Below are 24790 nucleotides of genomic sequence, written 5' to 3'. Positions count from 1 at the left end.
ATGTGTATGGAGGTGGGGGTAAGAGTCATACCATTGCTCCACCCATTCTTTCCCTCTGACCCCACCCACTACTGGTCTGTGGCCCCTCAAAAGATGGCCCAAGATGGTTGTCAGTCTGAAAAATGTTCCTCACCCCCGGTATACAGAATGTGAAAAGGGACTGCTTTCAGCTTCCAAGCACAGAGAGGGTGAGACAGATTTAACACATATACCTCATTTCCTGTTTCAGTTTGAAATCCATTGTTTTGGTGGCAGGATCATGCTGCAGGCAATGGTAGTGCTCTGTCACAGCCCCCTTCTCAAAAGGCCCATTTGCTAGGGATTCACTGTTAACCGACAACATTTATGTAACCGGACACCAGTTGTGTCAACCAAACTGCCTTGGGAGCGGCTGCATCCCTTGGCTATGACATTAACCCCCAGACTGTCAGCAGTGAGGACGGACAGAGACTCCTTGGCCAGTTTGGCTTTGAGGCTCCCTGCACAATGAGCGCTCAAGAGCCAAGCCAAGGAATATCTATTTAGAGAGCAAGCCTGACCCATCCCGTTGAGGAACAAATTAATTTGTTGACTGTTAAATCTTGCTTCTGGCTTTTGATGCTCACACACAAAGGAAACAGCTCCCATTCCTTCCCACTGTGCGCGCGCGCACACACACACACACACACACACACACACACCTTGAACTGACTTATTATTATTTATGTGCAGCAGCGAAATGCTGCTATGGAATGCATTTGTTGCAGCGGCTAGCAAGTCCCATTACCATTTGTCATTTTATTAAGCTTTACCAGCGGGCCTGAGGCAATGACGGTGGGGGATTTTAATGAAGATCTGAGCAATTGTCCTGCAGAAAGTATTGAGAATGTGAAAGGACAGCATGGGCAGCTGGCCTGAATGGTACACTTAGCAGACCTGTGTATGCTCTTATTTTTTAAAAGACCAGACTACAGAGATAAAAAATGGCTAATCCCAACCTGCAGGTTTACCATCTAAGGAAGAGACACAACACACAATGGAAGGAACCAAGTTATATTAGCAGTAGAAGGGTCCATCTGCTCATCTACCCTAGAACTTTCCTTCAATATGTATTAATAATAATAATAATAATAATAATAATAGGGGGTTGTCTGTCTCGGATGCAGGGAATGTTGTGTTGCTTTTCCTGATTATCACGCTAGTGCTTCTGCCCCATTTTCTAGTGTTCCTACCTCACTGCAGTCCCTGTTGCATGATAGAACGGTGGCTTTTTTATCCCTATATGTCACACTCAATTTCATTCACACCAGTGGGCATGGTAAGACACAACGACAAATGGCATTGGGCAACACTGCTACTCCCCCCTTTCCACACATGCCTGCTTCTCCTCGCCCCCTTAATTCCCCCATGGAAACAGCAGGAAAGAACCATGATGTTTCATCATTCCAAATTTTGTCACTTTACTCTCACTATTTTTAGGGTTAAGGGGGTTGCAAATGGGTGGTGGTTTGGGTCCCCCCCCCCCTTGAACCAGATAACACAGAAATGAGTGCTAAATTATTCCAGGCACAAGGTCTCAAATGAGTGACGGTAGGCTTACATAATCTTAAAGGAGGATTGTCATTTGACGCTCTGGCAGAGGCTAGCAGTGTTTCTCAAACTTGGGTCCCCAGCTGTTGCTGGACTACAACTCCCATCATCCCTAGCTAGCAGGGCCAATGGTCAAGGATGATGGGAGCTGTAGTCCAACAACAGCTGAGGGCCCAATTGGAGAAACACTGGTAGCGCTAGATTACTTCCTTATCCCTTTGGTGCTGGCTGGGGCTGATAGGAGTTGTAGTCCAGAACATCTGAAGGGCACCAGAAGGCTGAAGGCAACTCTAGATGCTCATTTTGCGGCATCGGGATTGTATGCCTGTTACCTGTGTATCTGCGTTCAGAACTTTAATCCTCTGTGTGGAGATGAATAGATCCACTTCTGTCAAAGCCTGGGAATCTCCCTCAGAGCTCTGAAAAAAGAAAAGAAGGAAATAACTTACTTAAGACTTCTTCTCTTGAAAACAGTGCCTTCCTCAACCAGCTATTTCAGACATGATGGGAGTACAATGACCAAGCTGTACAAAGTTACTGCAACACAGAACAGATATTTGGAATGGTCCATTTCCAATATACATGCACAAACAGAGATTGAGAGAGGAGCATTCTTAGGGCCTAGTTCACTTGAGGGTGTCCTAAGATAAGGATTTCTCACGTTGGCATCTCAGAAGATGGAGCCAGCAGGAGATGAATTCTCTTGACAAGAGAAACCCATTTAAGTTTAAGAGTAACAAGTTCAGGAGGGATTGGTTGCATTACTCTATTGCATCAAGAATATGCCTTAAAGACTAACAAATTCATTAGGCTTTTGACAGGCTTTTTAGCCCACAAGAGCTTAAGCCCCAATGGGTTTGTAAAGTTTTCCGAGTTGCCTTAAGACTCATGGTTGTCTTGATTCCTTAGATCATTGAGGCAGGAGGGGGGCAGGCTTTAGGTTTGCAGAGTATACTTTTGGGTTTCTTCTTCTTTTAATGGAACCCCAAAGTTCACCAACCAGAGCCAGATGGAAAAGGACCAGATAGATGACAATAGTCAAGGATCAGGGAGCCTCTGAGCATGAGAATTTGCTTTCAGTACTACAGCTTGACCTCACAGTCCTTTCACACAAAATTTAATTTAGTCTGCCCTCTGCCCCAAGGAAAACCCCATTCCTGGTTTTCCTACCTCACCCCAAGTTTAGCAAGCTAACTTGTGGGTTGCTTTTATTTATTTTTTTGGGGGGAAACTGGGACTATTGGTAGCTCTACTGCTAATAGATCTACCAGTGAACCTACCTTCTGTCCATCCCTAGTCTTAGATCACAGGTGCAGAGCCCCTTTAAAAAAGTGTCTTGTGCAAGTTGAGCACACAATTTAAAAAAATAAAACAATAAAACTGAAGGTGTTACACTACAATAAGACCATAAAAGCTTTCCTTTTATAAAGTATGTAAGTCAGAATTATTTGCCCTCAGTGCAGATTTGCAGAACACCCTTCCTCAGTTTTCCTATTCCAGAGTGTCCCCTGCCTGGAAGGAAGTCAGCCCAGCTCAGGGGCTCCTACAGAGATACAACAGGAGAACTCGTGTGAGTGTGGAAAATCCTCCTCTGCCTCTTCATTGGAAGTGAGTGAAGTCGCAACAGAGATGCAGCAGAGATGCCTTCCTTCTGGACAGGTGCTTTGAGCTCACTTCAATCATTTGATTTCTTTTCTCGGAGAACCGTAACCATTCTCTTCTAGCATGCTGATATACCCCAGCTCAAAATTAAAGAATTAACGTCAGCTTACAATGAGTTTGTGCCAGGGCTGGACACAACATCCCTCATTTGTGACGAAATGTTGGAGGCAAAATGGGAAGGTGCCACCCTGAGCAAGTGCTGTGCGCCCCCCACCCCCACCCCTTGCTGCCCCTGCCAAAGCCTTGCATATTGCAGTCGTGCGGCTGCGTTTGCCAGATTCTGGTGAGGACTCCCATGAGCCCCAGAGACCTCTGCGCAATCTCACAGGGCTCTCGCACAATCTTGCCTGAACATAGAAGGTGCAGCAGTCTCTTCTCTAGCGGCAGCGGCAGGGGAGACATCCCTGCAGAGGCACCCCACAGATTCTGCTGCCTGAGGCAACTGCCTCGGTCTGCCTCCTGGACAGGCCAGCCCTGACTGGAGGCCTCTCAGCAATAAAATAAAATAAATGGAAAGGTGGGGAAGGCTTATTGGAGTACTGCAAGGCCCTGTCAGGCTGCTAACAACTATTTTAAATTTTCCTGAATGACCTATATAAGGTGAGTGGAGAGGCAGTAGCATTCCACAAATGGCAGTCCCCACTGGCAACTACCATTTTGCCTCCCCACATGCACAGGGTATTCTGGGAAATATGTGATGATCAAGAATCCTACAGCCCCAGTAACTCCCTCACCCCCATTCCCCCCAAATGATGCTTTTCTCCATCTCTCTCCCTCCCCCCCTCCAGTTATAGGTGAAGAAGACTATCTAGCCAAAGTATCTATTTTGCATAGTAACAGGAAACTACACTCAATGGTATGGGACGTGGGTGGCGCTGTGGGTTAAACCACAGAGCCTAGGACTTGCCGATCAGAAGGTCGGCGGTTCGAATCCCTACGATGGGGTGAGCTCCCATTGCTTGGTCCCTGCTCCTGCCAACCTAGCAGTTCGAAAGCACGTCAAAGTGCAAGTAGATAAATAGGTACCGCTCTGGCGGGAAGCTAAACGGCGTTTCCGTGTGCTGCTCTGGTTCGCCAGAAGAGGCTTAGTCATGCTGGCCACATGACCCGGAAGCTGTACGCCGGCTCCCTCGGCCAATAAAGCGAGATGAGTGCTGCAACCCCAGAGTCGGCCACGACTGGACCTAATGGTCTGGGGTCCCTTTACCTTTACACTCAATGGAAGACTTATTCTGTTTGCTCATTTGCACAAAGGGAAGACAAAAAAGTCAATTCACACAACCCAAAGAGTTGTTTATATAACAGGGTTGTTTAACTTGTGAAGGGCTGCTGCGTTCAGACAGAGGTGAAGCTGCCCTCTGCTGTGTCTGTCTTTCTCAGAATTGGATTGACAGGGTCTCCATCTGGACATGGACGAAGGACCTTCTGCAAGGCAAAGCGGGTGCTCTGACCATTCCCTCTGAGCTCAAGGAAGTCAGACCTCACCTCCGTCAAGGCTGGCACTGCTGTACAGGCAGCTTGAGAGGAACAGTGTTTTCAACGGTCAACCAAGACAACCAGCTTTTGATCAAAAAGTTGCGTGCCCACACTTTCAGCAATGTTGCAATATTGATTTCTCCTGTCGTCCAGCACACACCTCAGGCCAACAAAAAGTTTGAGGTGGGCCCCCATTTTGTGCTATGTACACACGATGCCTTTAGAGTGCATTCTTTCCCTCAAAGAAAATTGCTGGGAACTGTGGTTCCACCACTCAGAATGTGCTTCGAGTGTATCATGTGTATGCAGCCTAAGGGGCTGCGGTGAGATTATTGAGGCATAAGCTATTTGACTGCCACCACCAAATCTACATTACGACAGAAAAAGTTTGGACCACGGCAGTGTAGTCAGAGCTTATGAAATCATCATTGGTATCTTCGGGTGAGTCTCTGTTAAGGCAGATCCACACCATGTAAGAGCACATCCAGTGCACATTTAAAGTGCATGGACTTCCCCAAAGTATCCTGGGCACTGCAGTATGTTAAGGGTGCTGGGAACTGCAGATCTGTGGGGGTAAACTACAGTTCCCACAAGTCTTCATGCGAGAATCCTGGAAACTGTAGTTTGTTAAGGGTGTCAGGAATTATTATTACCACCCACCACCCATTCTAAGGTCCCAGGGTGGATTACAACGTTAAAACACAATATTAAAAACTGTTCAATGTCACAAAAATAAAGTGGGTCCTAAAAATATCTACTTCAAGTGTCAAATGTCAGGACAAAGAGGCTCATTTTCAGCATTCACCAGAAGCTGTAAAATCAAGGAGCCAGACACACCTCTGTGGGAAGGCAGGGCCACAGGGTTGCCACAGAGATGGCCCTGATCCCAGGCCACCATCCCATGAGCCTCTGAGGGTGGAGGAACTTCTCAGCAGGAAGTTCTGTAAGGTGCTGTAGGCAGTCTTTCAGATATTTGGGGCTTGAGTCATTTATGGCTTCCAACACCTTAAACAGGGCCCAAAAACAAACTGGCAATTAGTTGTAGCTTTGAGAGAGGAAAACTACCGTTCCCAGTATTCTTTGGAAAAAGCGATATGCTATATATGTGCACTGAATGTGCTTCAAATGCATGGTGTGAAGTTGTATATATTGGTTCCCCATGTACAGCCCATATCCACCATAAGCTGTGCATGCAGTAATGTGGGCTCAAGTCTACAAAACTCCCTCCCAGGTGAGACTAACCCAAGTCCCCTCCCTGCTGAACTTCAGGTGCTTGACAAAGACTTTTCTATCCCCGCAGATGTTTTAAGGAAGTTCTCTGTGTTTTTGGTTATGTATGTTTTTTGAAATGTGTATGTTTACTGGTTAGAAATGATTAAGTGGTATCAAAATAAGCTCTAATAAATCGTAAATATTAATGAATATTGGGTTGCAACACCAGTCTTGGCTGCTTCTCCTCCAAAAAGCAATAAAGTATGTCAGATGGAAATAAACTCCTGCAAGAGGAAAATGTGATGTTTATCCAGGCTCAGCAAAACAACAAGAACAACAACAAAATCACCCCCCCCCCCAAAAAAACCCCATTTCACTAGGATGGATAGCCACAGAGGAAAAGAGGAGTTATTTAGCAGGAAAGTGGGGAACTCTCTAATGAAACCAACCAACCCTGCGAAAATGGGAAGGTCTCTGATGAAGCCAACCAATCTTTCCCACTCCATCTGGTCAACTGCATTTTAAAATGAGCAAAAACAGAAAGCTACAGCTTGACGAAGATCCACAATGAGAGACACAACACTCCAGGATGCACAAAGACCACAGAAAACATAAACAACAAAAATAACCAAATGTAAAACAGACAATAGCATTCAAGAAAAACAGTCTACACACCGCTTTTTTCTTGATTTTAGCTGCCTTTTGCATCCTCTGGGGAGAAGCATTTAAAAATAAAAAGGGAAACAGACAAATGCACAAAAAGAAAACGAGAGAAAGAGATATTATGTGAAGTCAGGGAAATCTTTCATCAAAAGATTCTCAAACCTATTATCTACAGAAATAAAGGAAGGAAGGCTATTGCTGGTCTTTATATGTGTGTACATGTGTGTCAGTATCATCCATCGGTTACAGAAACTGCTGCATAATTTTGTTGATCTTAGCTGCAGATTATATTTCCATACTACACATGCAGTTGCAACCCCAATCTGTTCCAGTGAACCCCCAAATCCCATGCCATCTAATATCCAAATGCAGAAACCAAGCTTTTGTATCCTAGGACATGGAGTTAATCCTCCAAGCTGGATCATTCTGATATTGCTGTAGCCCAGCCCACATAACCCAATGGTGTCATCAGGTCAGAGGTGAATGTAGTCTAGGACTAGTGAGCGAAAGCAGGAACAGCTTCCACATGCCTGTCAAAACCACACCCACTTTTATGTCAAGAATCACATTGCTAGTCCCAATACTATCAAACGCTTGTCAAGTTGCCTCTCAACTTGTCACTTAGCAAAACTGAACCCCAGTTCCTTCTCAGTCTGTCCACACAAACTTAGTTTCCTGCAAACCTTCCCCTTTTGGGCTCTCTTTCTCTGACTTTAGCAAGTGGGGGAAATGTACAAGATCCCTCCATCCTATAAAAAACAAATTGTGCAAATGTCAAAAGATTCAAACTTTCTCCAGATTGGCCATACAAGCAAATGTATGAAAGCTGCCATATACTGGAGTCCCACCAATGCTCTATCCAGCCCAACTGGCAAAGGGTTTCCAAATCTCAGACAAGAAGAGCCTTATCCAGCCCAGATACACTGGAAATGCCAAGAATTGTGCCTGGGACCTTCTGCATGCAGAGCACGGGATTCACCACATAACTACAGCCCCTCCTCCAGAGACATAAGAAGATAGCTGACACAGACCACACATTCCGTCTAGTCCAGCAGTGCCTACTTGGGCTAACAACAGATCTCCAGGGTCCCACACAGAAATCTTCCCCATCACCTGCTGTAGGATCATTTTAACTGAAGATGCCAGGGATTGAACCTAGGAACTTTCCCATGCCAAATCAGTGCTCTATCAGTGAGTTATGCCTCTTTCTTCCACTTTTGCAAAGGAAATTAACCTAAAAAAACCACCCAAGACTTGGATAAGTTCTGTGGCCCTCAGTGCAGCCAACAAAGTGGGGGGGGCAGGGATACATATTAAAATAAATTCTCCATTAAGATAGAATATCAAAACAAATTCAGATGCTTCTGGGGCAGCTTAAACTGGCATTAGCGTCATAATTCAACCTGGTGCCCTCCAGATGCTTGGACACCAACTACCATCACCCCCAGCCAGATTGGTCAGTGTTCAGGGATGGTGGGAGTCAAGAGTTCCACAACTTCTGAAGAGTACCTCATTGGGGAAGGCTGTTGTAGGCTCATAGCTCCTTGTAAACCATAAGGTTATATCCAAGGCTCGTCCTACTCAGAGCAGACTGTAACTTTGCTGTCTAAAGCAGCATTTTTATATAGTCGTTCACTCCTATTTTATATAATAAACCAAGTTTTCTTTATTTCTTTGTGTGAGAGATTCTTAAAGGTCAAAACATGTCTATAACAAGTGAACATCATAATTCCAGCAAAAGAACTGAAACCTCACAGGAGTGCTGGCTGTGCACATGTGAGTCCAGGTACACATTTGTAACAGCACAACAAAATCAGACCAAAGGTCCCTTTAGTCCAGCATCCACATGGTGGTCAGCCAGATCCTTCCAGGAGGCTCTTAATCAGATGTCAAGGAAGGGGTGCGGGGCTGGAGCCTGACTTGGAGAGGGGGACCAGTGAATTGTGGGGTACTGTTTTGGCCAGAAGGCAAGAGTCAAAAGCAGGGGAAGCTTCAGAGCTGGAGGGTGGAGCACAGAATGAGCCAGAAGAGGAGGAGGAGGAAGAGTTGGTCAGGTAAGTGAAGAGCCAGGTGCTCCCCCACACCCTTCTGCACCCCTGTCTCCCAGAATGAGCAGAGGAAGTTTCCATGCAGGCACAGCTTCCGGTTGTGAGTGTGCTGTCTGTCAGAGGAAGGTACATAAACTGGTGGAGAGAGAGTGGTCCCGGGTTGCTGCAACTGCGCCATAGAGTGTGGACCTGGGAATAGCTGCCAAGATGCTAGATTGGTGTGGATATGTCTCCAGAGCTGTAGAAGTGACTGTAAGTGTTATCTTTCACAATAAAGAATTGATTATTGAAATGAGTCCTTGAAATGAGACAGGCTACCCAGCAAATGCAGTAACATCTCATTGCAAGAAAAGAGGACTCAATTGGGGCAGAAATTTCTACTCTATTTAATAAATTAAAAAGAAAGAACAAGATAGTTTTGCTGCCCCCTTCTTATGAAGAGTTGCATGCAGTATTGAGCCGCTATTAAAATAGCAGCAGCCAACCGTCTTTGAGAGACTGCCTACCAAAGTAAACCAGACAGCATTGAAACTGATAAACAGTGCTGCACTTTGGCACAATACAAATCAAGTTTCGTTTGTGGCTGCCAGTTTCTCTCTTTTTTTACTTGAAAGCCAAACCACTCATTAGGAGCCGGAATGGGGAAAGCAATTAAAAGGGGGAAATGCTATTTCTCTAACGAGAATGAGCAGTGACACTTTTAACCTGTATTTAATGCTGAGATTTAGTAACACTGGGCTGTGCAAGGTGCCTTGACCACAAAAATGTCAAATGTCTGCAAGTATCTTCATGATTTGTATTTCATAGAACTGTAGAGCTGGAAGGGACCCCAAAAGTCATCTAGTCCAATGCTCTTCAATGCAGGAATCAGCACTAAAGTTTCCCCGACAGACAGCCATCCAACCAACCTCTGTTTAAGCGCCTCCAATGAACCTCCAATGATATATTGGCATATGCTTTACCAGCCCAATAGAAGTTAAGATATTTGCGCATACAGCTATTGTGGGCTATTTAGAAGCCTTCTTACTAGCCAAGCAACAACAGACAATTCCTTGTGCACCACCTTGAGCTCCTTGGGAGAAAAGGTGAATGAATGAATGAATGAATGAATGAATGAATGAATGAATGAGAGAACCTGCATAAGCAGCAGGAACTGGGCAGATGAAGGAGTGGGTCTGCACCAGGGCTGGGGAAGCCTTTTGGCGAGAGGGCTGCTTTCCCTTCTGCATTTCCTGCCTCACAGGGTTGTTGTGGGGATTAAATGAGGAGGGGGAGAACCATGTACGCCACTTGGAGTTCCTTGGATGAAAAGATGGGATATAAATGCAATAAAATCAAAGATAAATAATACAAGTTTTTGTTCCATCCATGCCTCTTAAAGAGCAAGGATCCTAGACCTCATGTCTATCAGGGGAGAGAGGCAGTGCTTAGATTCAAGAGTGTTTCAGACTAACTTCTAGGAGCAGCAGGTAAGGCAATTTCACAGATGTGCCTCCCTCCCTAGCTTTCCCCCTCCCCTCCCCCCCATTAGTGTTGTACCTAATGGGTAATTTAGCTAACCAACTCTGTTATTGCCAATATGCAGTAAGCTTAGGCTGAACATTATTCTTATTCTTATTCTTATTCTTCTTATTGATGTTGTGCTTGGCCCCTTATTAATTTTATTTTTACGCACCTCTTTCCACTCAATTTCCATTGCGGGCCTTTTGTATTTGCTTATGTTAACATAATTTCTAATGTTACAGGTGTCACATGATGCCAGTTCCACATTTGTAAGAGCTTGAAACACCTGCACTTTGGAACTCCCTGCCTATTGATATCAGGCAGACACCCTCACGCTGCTCTTTTTGAAACCTACTAAAACCATTTTTGTTTAGTCAAGTCTACCCAAGTATTCAGAAAGCTGATGCAAATTTTAATCTGTTTTCAGTTTATTGTTGATTTAAATTCTGTAAAAGCTTTAAATGGTTAATTCTTCTTATTGATAATGTTATTGTTTAAAACTTTGGTAACCCACTTTGAGGGGTTTTTTTATACCAATCAAACGATGTACAAATCTTATGAAATAAATTAATAATGGATTGGCCAAGATGTCGTTGGATGTGATTTTACATGTGGTTATCTGTAATTCTCCTCTGCATTTATTTTCAACTTTTCATTATATAGACATTCTCTGTCCTTATACCTGCAAAAAGATTGAAAGTAATATATTGCAGGGAGGAAATATGGCCCCTTTCAATCAATGGATTGGTGACACGACAACTCTTGCAACCCATGAATGGGTTGCTTGGACATATGCATGGACATATTTAATGATATTTAGAACGTATTTATCAAAACCATAGTGACCCATGGACCAACATATACCTGGGGGAAACAATAAGTTTATTCATTAACCTGTATACTACATTGTTCTGTAAATTATTGTTATTGTTATTATATGTTATTATTATTTTGTTACTGTTGTTTTCCCCTGCCTTTTAAAATGTTTATGCATCCTTTTTCTTTTTCCTCTTTCTTTTTTCCCTTCTTTCTTCTTCTCTTATTTACTTTACTGTAACCCACTGGAATAAAATATAAATAAAAAATAAAATAAAAATATAGATACTCCCTTCCACCTCCATCCACCAAAAGTAATGATGAAGCAACACTAAGATATCCACAACATACAAGGATACGAAAGCATTTATCTGAGCTTTTTGCTACACAAGCCTGGAAAGCCACAACTGGCTGTTACTCTGATTTGGGGGAACTTTGAAAGAACCTGTGCATTATTTATATTCTGCTGCTCAGTGGCTGCACACACAGTTTGGGTAGCAGGGAGAGAGAAATTAACGCAGTGGTGGGAGCCGAGAGGGTTTTGCCACAGCCATGCGGGAATCCTCTGCTGTGGATGCCGAGGAGCAGATGTTTCTGACTCTTCTGAGTTCAATCATCAAGGGATCCCAAGTCCTCTTCCATGGATCGAAAACATCTACCTTGACGCGGCTCACCGCCTCCTGGGCTTGCATCATTCGGATGTTTTTGGAGGGGTTGCGCTCCGAGAGCAGCTGCGTGGAGCCCAAGTAATTGGCTGCAAAGATGATGCCATCAATGAGGTCTTCGGGTTCGCAAGGTCCTGGAACTAAAAAGCCAGAAGGCAGGCAATTATTTCTCTCCTAAGACAGAGCAGCAGAGAGGCAAAACGGAGCAAGGAAGAGCGTACTTCCACACACTGCACTCAATAGACTATCCTTTTGCTGTAGATGCCTAGCTAATTGCAAAGAGCACAGCGCAACAGCAGCAACAAATATTTAAACAAGAGCATTCGGCCCATGCCCTTGTGGGTCAGGGAACAAGGAAGCAAAAAGCAGTGTTAAAATTAAAAGTAAAGCAGAAGAACTTAGCGGCAAGATATAACAACACCAACTTCAAACCATTTTAATGGCAATTTCACCTCCCCAAAGAAAGGGCTGTGAGTCAGGAAGAGAAAACTCTCACCATCCTCCCCAATCTGAGGCTGAGCTAAGAGGGAGGCGGGGGGGGGGGGAGGAAGAAATGCGGGATACTTAAAAGCAGGAGATGTTTTCAAGCAGGCTTTTCTAATGTTCTTCTATCCCCCCCCCCCCCCAGAACGGCCCCTTTGCAGTATTCTGGGGCATTTGGAGGAGGGGAGGGAACAGGGGCCACCACACTTCCCCCAACACACACACCAATAGCATAGTTCTTGAGAGGGTGCAGGGTGGTGGTGATAATATGACTGAAGTCACTGTTCCACCAGTGCCAAACCTCATCCCACATGCCATCTGGGAGGAAACTGCCCCTTGAAAAACTACCAAAAAGTCCTCAGATTTGCGAATGTCACCCAATTCCATTTCCCATGGTCCTTTGGGGGCAGTCCTGACAGTTAAGCAGATACAAAGCGAATAAAGGGTTGTAGAGAAACCTTGGCCAGCTAGGGGTGATTCATAAGTAATGGCAGTGAAATGCATGCCCTCTGGGACATAAGACTGGGCCAATGGCCCATCCAGTCCAGCATCCTGTTCTCACAGTGGCTAACTAGATGCCTGCAGGAAACTTGTAAGCAGGACCTGAGCACAGGAGGACAAGTCTTTGCAGCAGAGAACAAGGGAAACTAACACAATAACCCTCACACTTAAATGCACCCCATGTTGCCCACAATGAGCTCTCCTTGGTGCTGAGCCAGCCAACCTGCTTTGCTCTGAGAAACGAGAAGGGGAAATATATTGGTGGAGATGAACCCCTGGATCTGGGAGCAGTTAGAAGAGGTAGCTTTGGAGGCGCTTCCTTGTACCAACCAGCTCTAAGATTTCACCATTTGTTTAAAATGTTGCATCCTGCATTACCAGATATGCCAGACTATCAAAGTGCCCAAGGTTCCATAACCAACACTATAATAAAATGCTGCTGCTGTTGATTTCATTAAAATAAAAACAACAACAACTTTAAAATGCAGTAAAATAATTATCACAGGGTCCTAGCTTTCCAGAGCAGAGGTTAGCTGGGACTCTCTGCAGGACCCTGGTCTTTGCTCAGAGAGAAGGGGCTATAATTCCTTGCTGCTTTCAGTTGCTCTTTTCTGCACTTTCCCCAGCTCTCTGCAAATAGGTCCCCACCATGCATATGTTTGGCCAAATGGCTACAAATGGAATGATTGACGCCTTGCACTTATTTATTTTCTAAAGTTTTATTAAAATGCAAATTTATATTATTACATTCTTTAAAAACAGAGAGTTTTATCCAGCTATGTTTACTCAGAGTAAATCCACTGCATTAGTCATTCACCTAACAAGTCCCATCAGCAGAATCTCTGCAAATGAACTTCCATGCGCACAATGGGTCTTCTCCCTCTCCTCCCCCTGTGCCCCCATTTCCCTCACATTGGCTTGGGGGAGGGTCAGGAGAACCCTCCCCACAGAACAGCAGATGTGGGGAGGACAGGGGGCCATTCTATCTGACAAGCTGAAATGCTCGCACAGATGGAAGATTCATCATGGTGCTTCACTGAAGTCCACTCGGTGTATTTAGCTTTTTTATTTTTGCCATATCATTTTAATGATATGTTTGCTTGTTTATGCTACAATAACATTTCTGGCTCCTGACCAGACTAACTTATTAACTCAGATCTTCTTCAAAGGGAGGGTGTGCAGCGGTGAGATTGGGAGATCTCAAGCCACCTTTTATTTTGTGTGCTGAGATTTGCAGGCACCTGTGTCTCCTGCAATCTCTGATGTTTCCAGACCTTAGCCAGGTTTTGCTGGTTGCAAGTGTCAGGGAAAGAACTTTCCCTCCCTTTAGCAATGTGGTGACAGAAACAGAAGCTCTGAACATGCTCACTGCAGCTGGAGCTGGAAGCTGTTCAGAGAAATGGAGGAAGAGACTGAAAACTGAAGGGCTGAAAAGACTGATAAATCAGCCGTCAAGGGGGATGTGGCGAATCAAAAGACATACTTCCATCTGGAGCCTCAAAGGGCAGAGAGAATGACCAATAAGACTGAGTTTCTCCACTTTTAAAGCAAAAATGAGTGCAATAATTGACCCAAGACTAGAAGCAGAGCATTGTCTCTCCATGTAATGAATGTGGGCAGGGGAGGGGAGGTTATCTGGACAGGAGACTGCTGGGACAGTGGAGGCATAGCTGACACAACCCTCACCAGCCTGGTGCCTGCCAGATGCTCTGGGCTACAACAATCCTTTTATGAAGTTCTATGGCAATAAAGCAATGAAGAAAGATGCCTTGAACCATGTCAGATTATCTCTCCATCTAGCCCTGCACTGTCTACTCCATGGGTAGGCAACGTGGTGCCCCTCTGATGCTGTTGAACTCCAATTCCCATTCAGCCCCAGGAGGATAGGAGCTGCAGTTGCATAATATCTGGAAGGCATCATGTTGGCTGGCCTACTCTATTTTGACTGGTAGCAGCTCTCTGGGGACTCAGACAAAGATTTGTCCCTCTAATAGTTGTTGAAGGTGACGTCACTTCTGCATGCAAAGCAGCTACTCTCTCCCTGGAGCAAAAATGGGGGTGGGGGTGGGAGGATTTAGGGTTGATCTTTCAAGAGGGCTCAGTTGCTTGAATTAAGACAAGACCTACAATCCTAGTTAATACATACAGGTTATACATGACAAAGTATAAAAGAACCCAACAGGATCAGATGAATGTATCTATGTTTTTTATTCAAATATAGCTGCTATGCTTTGCACACTTACTGCTAGTAAGTCCAAATGAATTCAGCTGTGCTTACATCTGAGTAGACATGCATCGGATTGCTCTCTTACACATTGAAGCACCATACATAGCCTTGCTTTTATAGACTTAGCCGCATTAGAAGAAAATATTCCAGGGACAATTCAGTCTCTGATAAAAAGCTTATATCACTTTTGTCATAAATAAAACCTGTTAGTTGGGGTGGGGGTGAAACACACACACATGACTGAAATTCAACACACACCTAACTGGCAGTGAGTCACTGGCTGACTCCTGAGTAGACACGTGTAGGAAGGCACTGTAGGGCGCTCTCTACTCTGTGCCAGCTCTGCCTTCTTTTGCATGCACAACCCGTCAACAAGAGCTGGTTTCTCTCTCAGTCAGATTTAATGGAAGACAAGAAGCAGCCATAATGTCAGCCTCAGAAAAGGACAAATGAGGCACAGCTAAGTGGACCTTGCACCCTCTGCTGTCAACAAGATTCTCAGTGAAGATCAATCATACAAAGAAGTTTAATTTCATTAGGTCGGCCATCAGCACCAATTATTAGTATACTAATTAAAAGTCCCAAAGTCAGAGAGGTGCTAGAACCATACAAATAAGTCTGCATAATATGCTTTGCTGTGGGAGACTTCCAAATGCCAGTTTATTTAGCCTGTAAAATAGAAATTGCACTGATTTCTATTAACGGGACTCTCATAATCAGGTGTACTCTCCAAATGGCTGGAAGCAAAAAAAGAAATGCCATCTCTAAAAGACATAAGCACAGTTTCTTAACAGTATTCAGTCTAAGCCCGTGGTTCCCAAGGTAGGACACATGCCCCACAGGGGGGCAATTCAATTTTTAAGGGGGACAAATTGTGAATGAGTTATTAATAGTGAAATTTAGGCTTCCTCCATGTGAATAGGAGTTCACTTTGAATAATAAGAATTCTATGTCACGGGGGTGGGGTTGGCATCAGGATTTTAGAGATGCTTAGGTGGGGCATGGCCAAAAAAAGGTTGGGAACTACTGGTCTAAGCCATATAGGGAAATCAGCTGTTGACCATCTAGTTCATTTCAAGCCTCTAAACTGGGGTGCAAAAATCAAGCATATATTTGGGGCTTGGTAACAAGATTGGCAGGTTGGAGAAAGCTGGGCTGGACCTCCAGTTTGTGGGACTACTAACTCCCATCATAGCTGTTCACTGGCCAAGGGGGCTGGGGCTGATGGGAGCTGGAATCAACAGGCTCTCCAACCCTGGATTAAACAATAAAGCGACTCACTTCCCTTCTATGTAAGCACAGAAATCTCCCAGCTTTTAACGATAAGAGGCCATGTTCCAGCCACTCAAAAGTCACATCTGTTGCTCTGCCCAATTTTGACCCCGGCCCCTCTGACCACTGGCATGTGGCCCCTGGCAGGCTGCACTTTTGGAAATGTGGCCCTCAAGCTGCAAAGGTTTCTCAATCCCTCCCCTTCTCTCGCTGTAGAATGCAGGGTTGTCTCAGGAAGGAGACACAGCTGCCCCCAAGTCTCATAAATCTCATGGCACGTGATAAATCATCTCTCGATAAGTCAGGATTCCCCATCCCCACCCCTGCAGTCTTAATGTTATAAACATTAGGAATCCCATGAAGATGCACTTACCATCAACAAAGCTTGGGAAGGAGGACACCTTCTTTGTCTGTGTGGATATAAAAATAAAGAGCTTATAACGCTATAGAAATAGCAAGATGTTTATGATGAAAAATGCATGCACATGACGCGAAGGAAGAACAGAAGCATTTTTCATTCATTTTTCATCATAATTACCGTAATTTTAGGCGACTATATGACGCGGGTGGCACTGTGGGTAAAACCTCAGCGCCTAGGACTTGCCGATCGCATGGTCGGCGGTTTGAATCCCCGCGGCGGGGTGCGCTCCTGTCGTTCGGTCCCAGCGCCTGCCAACCTAGCAGTTCGAAAGCACCCCCGGGTGCAAGTAGATAAATAGGGACCGCTTACCAGCAGAAAGGTAAACGGTGTTCTGTGTGCTGCGCTGGCTCGCCAGATGCAGCTGTCACGCTGGCCACGTGACCCGGAAATGTCTGCGGACAGCGCTGGCTCCCGGCCTATAGAGTGAGATGAGCGCACAACCCTAGAGTCTGGCAAGACTGGCCCGTACGGGCAGGGGTACCTTTACCTTTACCTTACATGACATTGGCCTGATTCACACATCACAATAAGTGATAGCTCTGCTATTCCCATCCCCTGGGCAGGGAGAATACCATGATCTCTGGCTTAGCATTACATTCATACCAGGGGGTCATGGTTAGTCTCTCTCCGAACAAACAAGATTCATTTTTTCCCTTACTGACTGCGGTTTGTGGGGAGTGAAACCCACCGCAGTCCAAAGTTTAGATGAAATGCCAAGCCAGAGATTATGGTTTGTTTCCTCTGCATGGAAGCAGGAAGGAGTAGAAGAAGCTTCTTAGGCGTGGTCAAGGTGAACAATTAAGAAGTTGTTAAGGGCTTGGCAACATAACAATTATGTGTTCTTGATTAAAAGCAGCAGCACCCCTCTTAAAAAGTAATCTCTGCGTTATTGAACATGGCTCAACTCCACATGCAAATTAATCTTGTACAATCTGCTGGTTAGCACTGTTTTTATGGATGTACCGTATTTTTCGCTCTATAAGACGCACCAGACCACAAGATGCACCTAGTTTTTGGAGGAGGAAAACAAGAAAAAAAATATTCTGAATCTCAGAAGCCAGAACAGCAAGAGGGATCGCTGCGCAGTGAAAGCAGCAATCCCTCTTGCTGTTCTGGCTTCTGTGATAGCTGTGCAGCCTGCATTCGCTCCATAAGACGCACACACATTTCCCCTTACTTTTTAGAAGGGAAAAAGTGAGTCTCATAGAGCAAAAAATAGGGTATTTTCTTTAAAACTGTCATCACTTCCCCGGCATGCTTGCAGCTCAGAACAACACACTTCTGAAAAGTCTCATCAGCGTCAGAACGCCCAAGTGTCATTCCTGTTTTTTAAAAAACCCAAACCTGGCACAGTCTCAAATCTCATCTGGGGGCAAGCTGTGCTTATATTGTCACAAATTAGTATTATGGACAGACTCGTGTGTTTGTGTGTACAACTGACACCTCCACACACCTCTGAGAAAACATTCTCTGAGTTTAACCCTAAATGTCTCACCTTAACTGTCAGCCTAAACAAACCACAAAGGGCCAGCCTCTAGCCCCACAGACGTCTCTTATCACCCTTCACCACTGATCATGCTGGCTGGGGCCAGTCCAACACCACCTGGGGGGGCACAGGTGGGCCACCCCTGCTGTAAGCATGTTGTTATCATCATCATCATTATTATTACTACTTCTACTATTATTATTATTATTATTGCTATTTCCACATAACCCTTCCTCCCAAAGGAGCTCAGGTCAGTCAGCACATTGATAACAATGCCATGAAAAACACTCCAGATACAGTTAAAACAATCACATTCTCTTGGCCCATGATTTCAGGGCTGCCACAAAGAGTATCTTTTAGCCACTGAATTTCTGGGTTAACTGGGTTCACGGCTTTGGAAGAGAGAAGCATGACGTGAAATACAAGATGGAGACAAGACAGGGGAAACAGAGCACCTTGGCCTCTAGTACTTGCCTCTGGCATATTATTATTGTTGATCGGTCCATTGAGGTCAGAACGCTGCTGTTTCCGAGGCTGATCTAACCCGTTGCATACCTGTAAAAGAAGCAGAAAGACCGAACTGATCAGCAGCTCAGGGAGAAGGAGATCAAGGCAGCATCGTTCTATCACTGCCTGCTACCCATAATCTGCATTGCTGCTACTGTGGAAATAAGGGCTGATCCATCCATTGACTGTTTGTGAGCATATTAAAAGAATGTAGAAGATATAAAATATCTCTCAAGATGGTTGTTTTTTTGCTGGGTTTAAATCCCGAGTTATTTATTTATTCATTTATGGGGGGGAAATTATGCATCACTTGATTGTAAAAACAAAAACAAATAAAAACCTCAAGGTGGTTTACAAAGAGAATAAGACAATAAAATTATTAGTAAAAACACTTAAAAACCAACTATTTGCAACATTTTTTAAAAATCAACAAGCGAAAAACTGGTTAAAGTACCAGTATGTTATCAATATTCTACACGCACTGGCAGAGGAAGAGGGGGGCGGGGGGAGTTCACCGCCCCCGGCACCACGATCCTGGTGGGGTGCCATTATGGCTGCCGCCACTGCACGTTGGGCGTCGTGCCACACCCCTGTGGGCGGCGCACCATGCTCCGGGACACGCGCCACACCCCTGTGGGCGGCATGCCACACCCCAGGATGCATGCCTGCCAGCCAGCCCCCCGCCTGCTCTCTGCCTCCGGTGCTGGAGCATGAAGCTCTGCCACTGTCTACATGTCTGGGTAGGCTTGTCTAAACTAAAATGTTTTTAGCAGGCGCTGAAAGAGTACAGAGAAGGTGCTGGCCCGGTGTCAATAGGCAGGGAGTTCCAAAGTATAGATGCTGCCACACCAAAATATTGCTTTCATACAAATGTGGAAAATGGGTATTTTGTGGCACCTATAACAATTCCAGGTTCCAGAATGGCACACGTTTATTGTCTGGGTGGTGGAATATCAAGGCCATGGAAAATGCAGACACCCATGTGAAAAGGGATGCAATCCATGGCTTTCTTCTGCATCCAAGGGGTGGCGGGGGTGGCAGGGAAAGAGATTGTATAACTCTCTCCATGAGGAGCACTCTAAAAACATATGAAAAACCTGCTGGGTCAGGTCAATGGCGCATCTAGCCCACCCTCCTGTTCTCACTGTGGCCACCCAGTTAACCTGTGGGAAGCCAGCAAGCAGCACATGAGCAGAAGAGACCCCTCCCCTCCAGGGGCTTCCAGCAACTGGTATTCAGAAGCACGGCTGCCACCGGCTGAGGAAGCAGAACAGAGCTATCCTGAGTTGGATAGGACTCAGCCACCACAGCAGATGGCTGTTTTCAGAATTCCATTAAGGCCTATAAAAGACAGTTGTGAGAAACCCAATCACAACTGCACCATTACACTAAAAGTAAGATATGCATTGACATATGGACACACACTAACACAAGGGAACCAGCACATAGAAGATTGCAACACTGCCAAATAACATGTAAATTATTTTGGGAGCTGCCAGGATTAAATCAGAAAAGCTTTGGCAGAAAAGCAGGATGGCTGTGGGGGTGGGAAACAATTTTCAAACAAGAGTGACAGGACAGATATTGGGCCTGTGATGTGAAACGGCAGAACCACAGCTTCTTCTACCCTTTAAAGGCCTTGTCAGGTCTGATCACAATTCATTTGGCAGCACAAGAAATGCGTCCGTAGCCCAGACATGCCCACATACAAAATGGGTCAGAACAGCACCCGATTTAGACAGCATGTCTCAGACATGGTCAGTAAATGAGCTTGTTTCTCCCCCAAGTAATGATTCAGCACTTAGGGGTTTATCATGGTGGTGAGCAGCCTGTAGCTTTCAGACGCTAATGAATTGTGGCTCCCATCATCCCTGAGCACTGGCCATGCCGGTTGGGGCTAATGGGAGTTGTAGTTCAGGCACCAGGTGGAGAGGGCTGTGGTCTGCCCCTGTGGCTCTGAGCATATAGAAACAATTGAACACATGTCTTTCCATTGCCAATACTATACAGTCATACGTGACAGGTTTATTGTGCCAATAATACACAAATTTCACAGGGCAAGTCTATATCTCTTTACTGCTCCAAAATAGAAACCCCGATATAATATATTCAATCTCCAGATATTGTGCTGCTATGATTGACATACTTCGGAGGATGACAAGTGCCATACAACAGGTCTAAAACTGAAGGTTTACATCTACAAATTTTATATTCTGCTTGATTTATGTGCCTTACACACCAACTCGAGTTCCAGCTCCCACACCAGGGACTCATCATGGACACACAGTATTGTCTGAACTGACAGGCAGTGACTTTCTAGGGAATACTTCTTCCATCCGGTGCCCTCCAGATGTTTTGAATGGCAACTCCTATTATCCCTGACCATTGAGTGTTCTGGCTGAAGCTGACAGGAGCTGCAATCCAAAACATCTGGAGGACAGCTGGTTGGGAAAGGCTGCTCTAAGGTGTTCCAATCGCATAGGAGATGCTAAGGATGGAACCTGGAACCAACTGCATGCAATACCATTTCTCTGTCACTGAACAACACTCTTCCTCCAATACAAGATAATCGCTGGTCAACATATGCAGAGCCTAAGATGCAATGCAATTGTTACAAACCAGGGCTGCTTAACACACAGAATTTCAGTGCCAACAGTCCCTTACCCCAACCTACTTTTAAGAATAGATCTAATTATCTCCCCTGCTTTTGCATGTGGAAATGTCACCACTGATGTTGGAACACTGTTACCAGCTGATGCTGTCACATTGTAAAAGTCCCATATGCAAGCTAGCCATAAACAGCTCTATTTGCAAATAGGATATATGTCTCACTCTCCGGGGCATTTTGTGTGTGTGTTCCCTTGTTCGTTCCAATCAAAAATTAATGTTCCAGATGAGAACTTGTCCCAAAGATAGCGATAGATTATCTCGTTGCTAAAAGGGGGTGGAGAATTAATTGCAAGCAAAGGCGAGAGTGATGAGACAGTACCCTCCTCTTCTGCTTTCCCTCTCTGTGACTGAGGATCCAGCATGGGATTCTGGGATGAAAAAGGGAGGCTCCCCCCCCCCATGCAAGGGCACCTGGTACTGTGAATCAGGAGTCCCATCCAAGTGTTCTGCTTGTATTCAAAGCTGACGCAGTGCACTAATTTCTGCTCCCCAACTCATGGAGTGCAAAGATCTGAAGCTGGGGAGGGAGCTGCTCCACTCCAGGGGGAGGCTCTCCACCTCATTTAGAACCCCAGTTGTGTGGGTTTCTAAATGCGTGAGGACCCTTCACAAGTAGAGGGGGTTCCCCACTTGAGGCATTTGACCTCTGCAAGTTGGAGGGTGGTGGGGAGAGACACAGAGGGTGCTGGTGTTTGGCCTTCCTTCCATAATGTTCTTAAGAGGTAGGGATCATGAGGAAAGGAATAGAAAAGAAAACCACCAATATCATAATGCCATTATTCAAGTAGATGATGCAACTGTATCTGGAATAATGTGTGCGGTTCTGGTCACAACACCTCAGAAAGGATATTGTAGAGTTGGAAAAGGTCCAGAAAAGGGCCACCAAAATTATCAAAGCAAGGGATGAAGAAACTCCCCTGTGAGCAAAGCCTGCAGCAATTTGGAGCATTCAGTTTAGAAAAAAGGAGAGCAAGAGGCAACATGACAGAAGTTTATAAAAAGTGTGCATGATATGGATAGTGAAAAGTTTTTCTCCCTCTCATAAGACATGGACATCCAATGAAGCTGGAGGATTCGGGACAGACAAAAAGAAAGCACTTCTTCCTAGTCAAGAGAGGGAATCTGCTCCCAAAGGAGGCAGGGATGGCCACAAACTTGGACTACTTCCATAGAGGATTAGACTAATTCCTGGTGAAGACTACTGATGGCCTCTAACCAGTATGACAATGTCAGAGGGCGAAGGCCTCTGAATGGCAGCTGTTGGAAAGCACAGGACAGGAGAATGGATGCTCTTGCGCTCAGATGCTGCTTGCATGCCTCCCTTGGGCATCTGGTTGGCCACTGTGAGAACACAATGCTGGACAAGTTGGGCCACTGGTCCGATCCAGCAGACTCTTCTTGTGTCCTTAAGCAGATGTTCTACCACTGAGTTGTGGCACTTGACAACAGACACTAATTCACAGTATAATTTTTTTAAGGCATTGTCAAAGCCTTTTCAATAGGTAAATTAAGGAAGTAGAAGGATATGAGAACTGAGTCTGGTAAATGGGAACCATACAGCTGTACTGTGTTGTCTTAGATCAGCCTTGTGCTCTCCTGGGAGGAGCCACCAAAATGTCTGGAGGGCACTAGGGTGGTGAAGACTGTCCTAGATTCCTCCTACTTAAAAGTTAATGCATTTATAGAAAAATTAACACATCAATATAACTAAAATGCTTGCTGTCAAAGTAGGAGACAGGAACAGATTCTGCAGCCCACATAGCTGCCCAGCAATGCATCAGATGGCAGCTGCACCTCAAGCTGTTTCAGCTAATGAGCTAGTCTAGTTTATAAAGCTTAAGAAGAAGCAGTGTTCCCCTGCTCAGGGTGTATCTCCTAGGTCTCGCTAATAGACAGACTGCCATGCTCAGAAGACATAACAGGTTGGATGGCTTAGTTGAAATTCCTGTATTGGAGAGGAGTTGGACTAGATGGCCCTCAGGGTCCCTTCCAACTCTACGATTCTAGGATTCCAGGATTAAATTACAATAATAATTTATCACTCATACTAGAACATGAGTGACCTTCTAGATCAGCCTTCTCCAACCTGGTGCACTCCAGGTGATTTTGACAACAGCTCCCCTCAGTCCTGGCCATGCTGGCTGGAGCTGACAGAAGATGTAGTCCAATTTATCTGGAAGGCACCAGATTAGGGAAAGCCCCTTTTAGAGTTTGGATTTGATATCCCGCCTTTCACTTCCTTTAAGGAGTCTCAAAGCGGCTAACATTCTCCTTTCCCTTCCTCCCACACAACAAACACTCTGTGAGGTGAGTGGGGCTGAGAGACTTCAGAGAAGTGTGACTAGCCTAAGGTCACCCAGCAGCTGCATGTGGAGGAGTGGAGACGCGAACCCGGTTCCCCAGATTACGAGACTACCGCTCTTAACCACTACACCACACTGGCTCTTTTAGCACTTTCTCCTTTTAGCACTTTCTCAGGTCTAGAACTTTTTAAAAGCATTCTCAATAAACTGAGCAACACTCTTTTTAAAAAATCTAATAACTGTTTTTAACACAAGAACTGTAAATCAGGGCTGGTAGAGCTCTAGGTGATCAGCAAAGGGTTTCTGTCTCCCAATTGTCTAACAATAGGAACGGTAGAACTCTAACACTAGAAGTCATGGGAATTCAATGAAGCTGAATGTTGGAAGATTAAAGCTTTTTAGAACCATACCCAACTCCCTCAACCTTTCCCCATAAGGCTTGCTTTCCATACCCCAGTCACAACCAATCCTTTCATTTCTCTTTGTGTTCTAGAAGACCAGTAGGGAGGGGAGCTGGTCACAGCAGGAAGGGAAGACTCTCTGGATTCTTCAGCAGCCTGTCTCAACTTTGCCTCTTGCCACCCTCCCCTCCAGCCTCCGCTAAGCCTCAGAGTCTGAATTTCTCTCTGCCACAGGCTCTTCCTGCTCACTAAACCCTGTTACCTCTTCTGCTTCCAACACCTCCTCCTCCGTCTGCTCCTTCTTCTCCTTCTGACCACTCATCGTCATCCCACCACCACTCCCCTGGCTCTGAGACTTCTTCCTTGGGGAGTTCCCTTGGGGGCTCCCCAGCTGTGGCCTCCCACCACTCCTCTGCATCCAGCCAGTCCGTGACATATTATTATTATCATTATATTATATATTTATTTATACTCCACCTTTTGCCCTGAAAAGGACTCAAAGCAGCTTACAGATAAAGCAGGTGCCTGAGGCAAACCTGCAAAGAGAAGAGCCCCCTCCCCTCCCGCCGTTTCCAGAAACTGGCATTCAGAAGCATTACTGTCTCCAACTTTGGCAGCAAATCAGTGGAGTTTGACAGCTTGAGTCCACTGATTTTAAAGGGTCTACTCTGAGTATGACTGAGTGGGCTATCATCTCTAACCCTTATGTACCAACAGACATTTCTAAAAGTGTGGCCTGGAAATTATGGCTTTTGAATGACTGGTGCTTTGTGGAGAGAAACCATTTAAAAATATTATAGTGGCAAATGCAGCAGAAAGCAAATATCATGCTCCACGTGGACCCTGCTGCTACCATTTGTTGAGTGTTCAAAACAGGAAATCGAGAAAGCACTACTATCCCCACC

General features: G+C 45.2%; 1 protein-coding gene across 5 annotated transcripts in view; it reads right to left on the bottom strand.

Annotated features, from left to right (window-relative positions):
• The window catches only part of APBA2 (amyloid beta precursor protein binding family A member 2), a 106003-nt gene that overhangs the window by 18185 nt on the left and 63028 nt on the right, over positions 1-24790 (bottom strand). For 4 of the 5 annotated variants that reach the window (XM_080980723.1, XM_080980722.1, XM_080980724.1 and 1 more), the window contains 5 exons: positions 18479-18559; positions 16471-16507; positions 11609-11754; positions 6595-6630; positions 1902-1988 (listed from right to left, as the gene is read on the bottom strand). In XM_080980723.1, the coding sequence (XP_080836849.1) occupies positions 1902-1988; positions 6595-6630; positions 11609-11754; positions 16471-16507; positions 18479-18559 (387 nt within the window). The remainder of the gene's footprint in view (positions 1-1901; positions 1989-6594; positions 6631-11608; positions 11755-16470; positions 16508-18478; positions 18560-24790) is intronic. The other variant, XM_080980726.1, reaches the window with a different exon arrangement.

This window comes from Podarcis pityusensis (genome assembly GCF_964106645.2).
Source record: "Podarcis pityusensis genome assembly, chromosome: 14".
Taxonomy (NCBI): Eukaryota; Metazoa; Chordata; class Lepidosauria; order Squamata; family Lacertidae; genus Podarcis; species Podarcis pityusensis.
The sequence above is the reverse complement of the archived record's forward strand: the minus strand, read 5'-3'. Positions and strand labels throughout refer to the sequence as shown.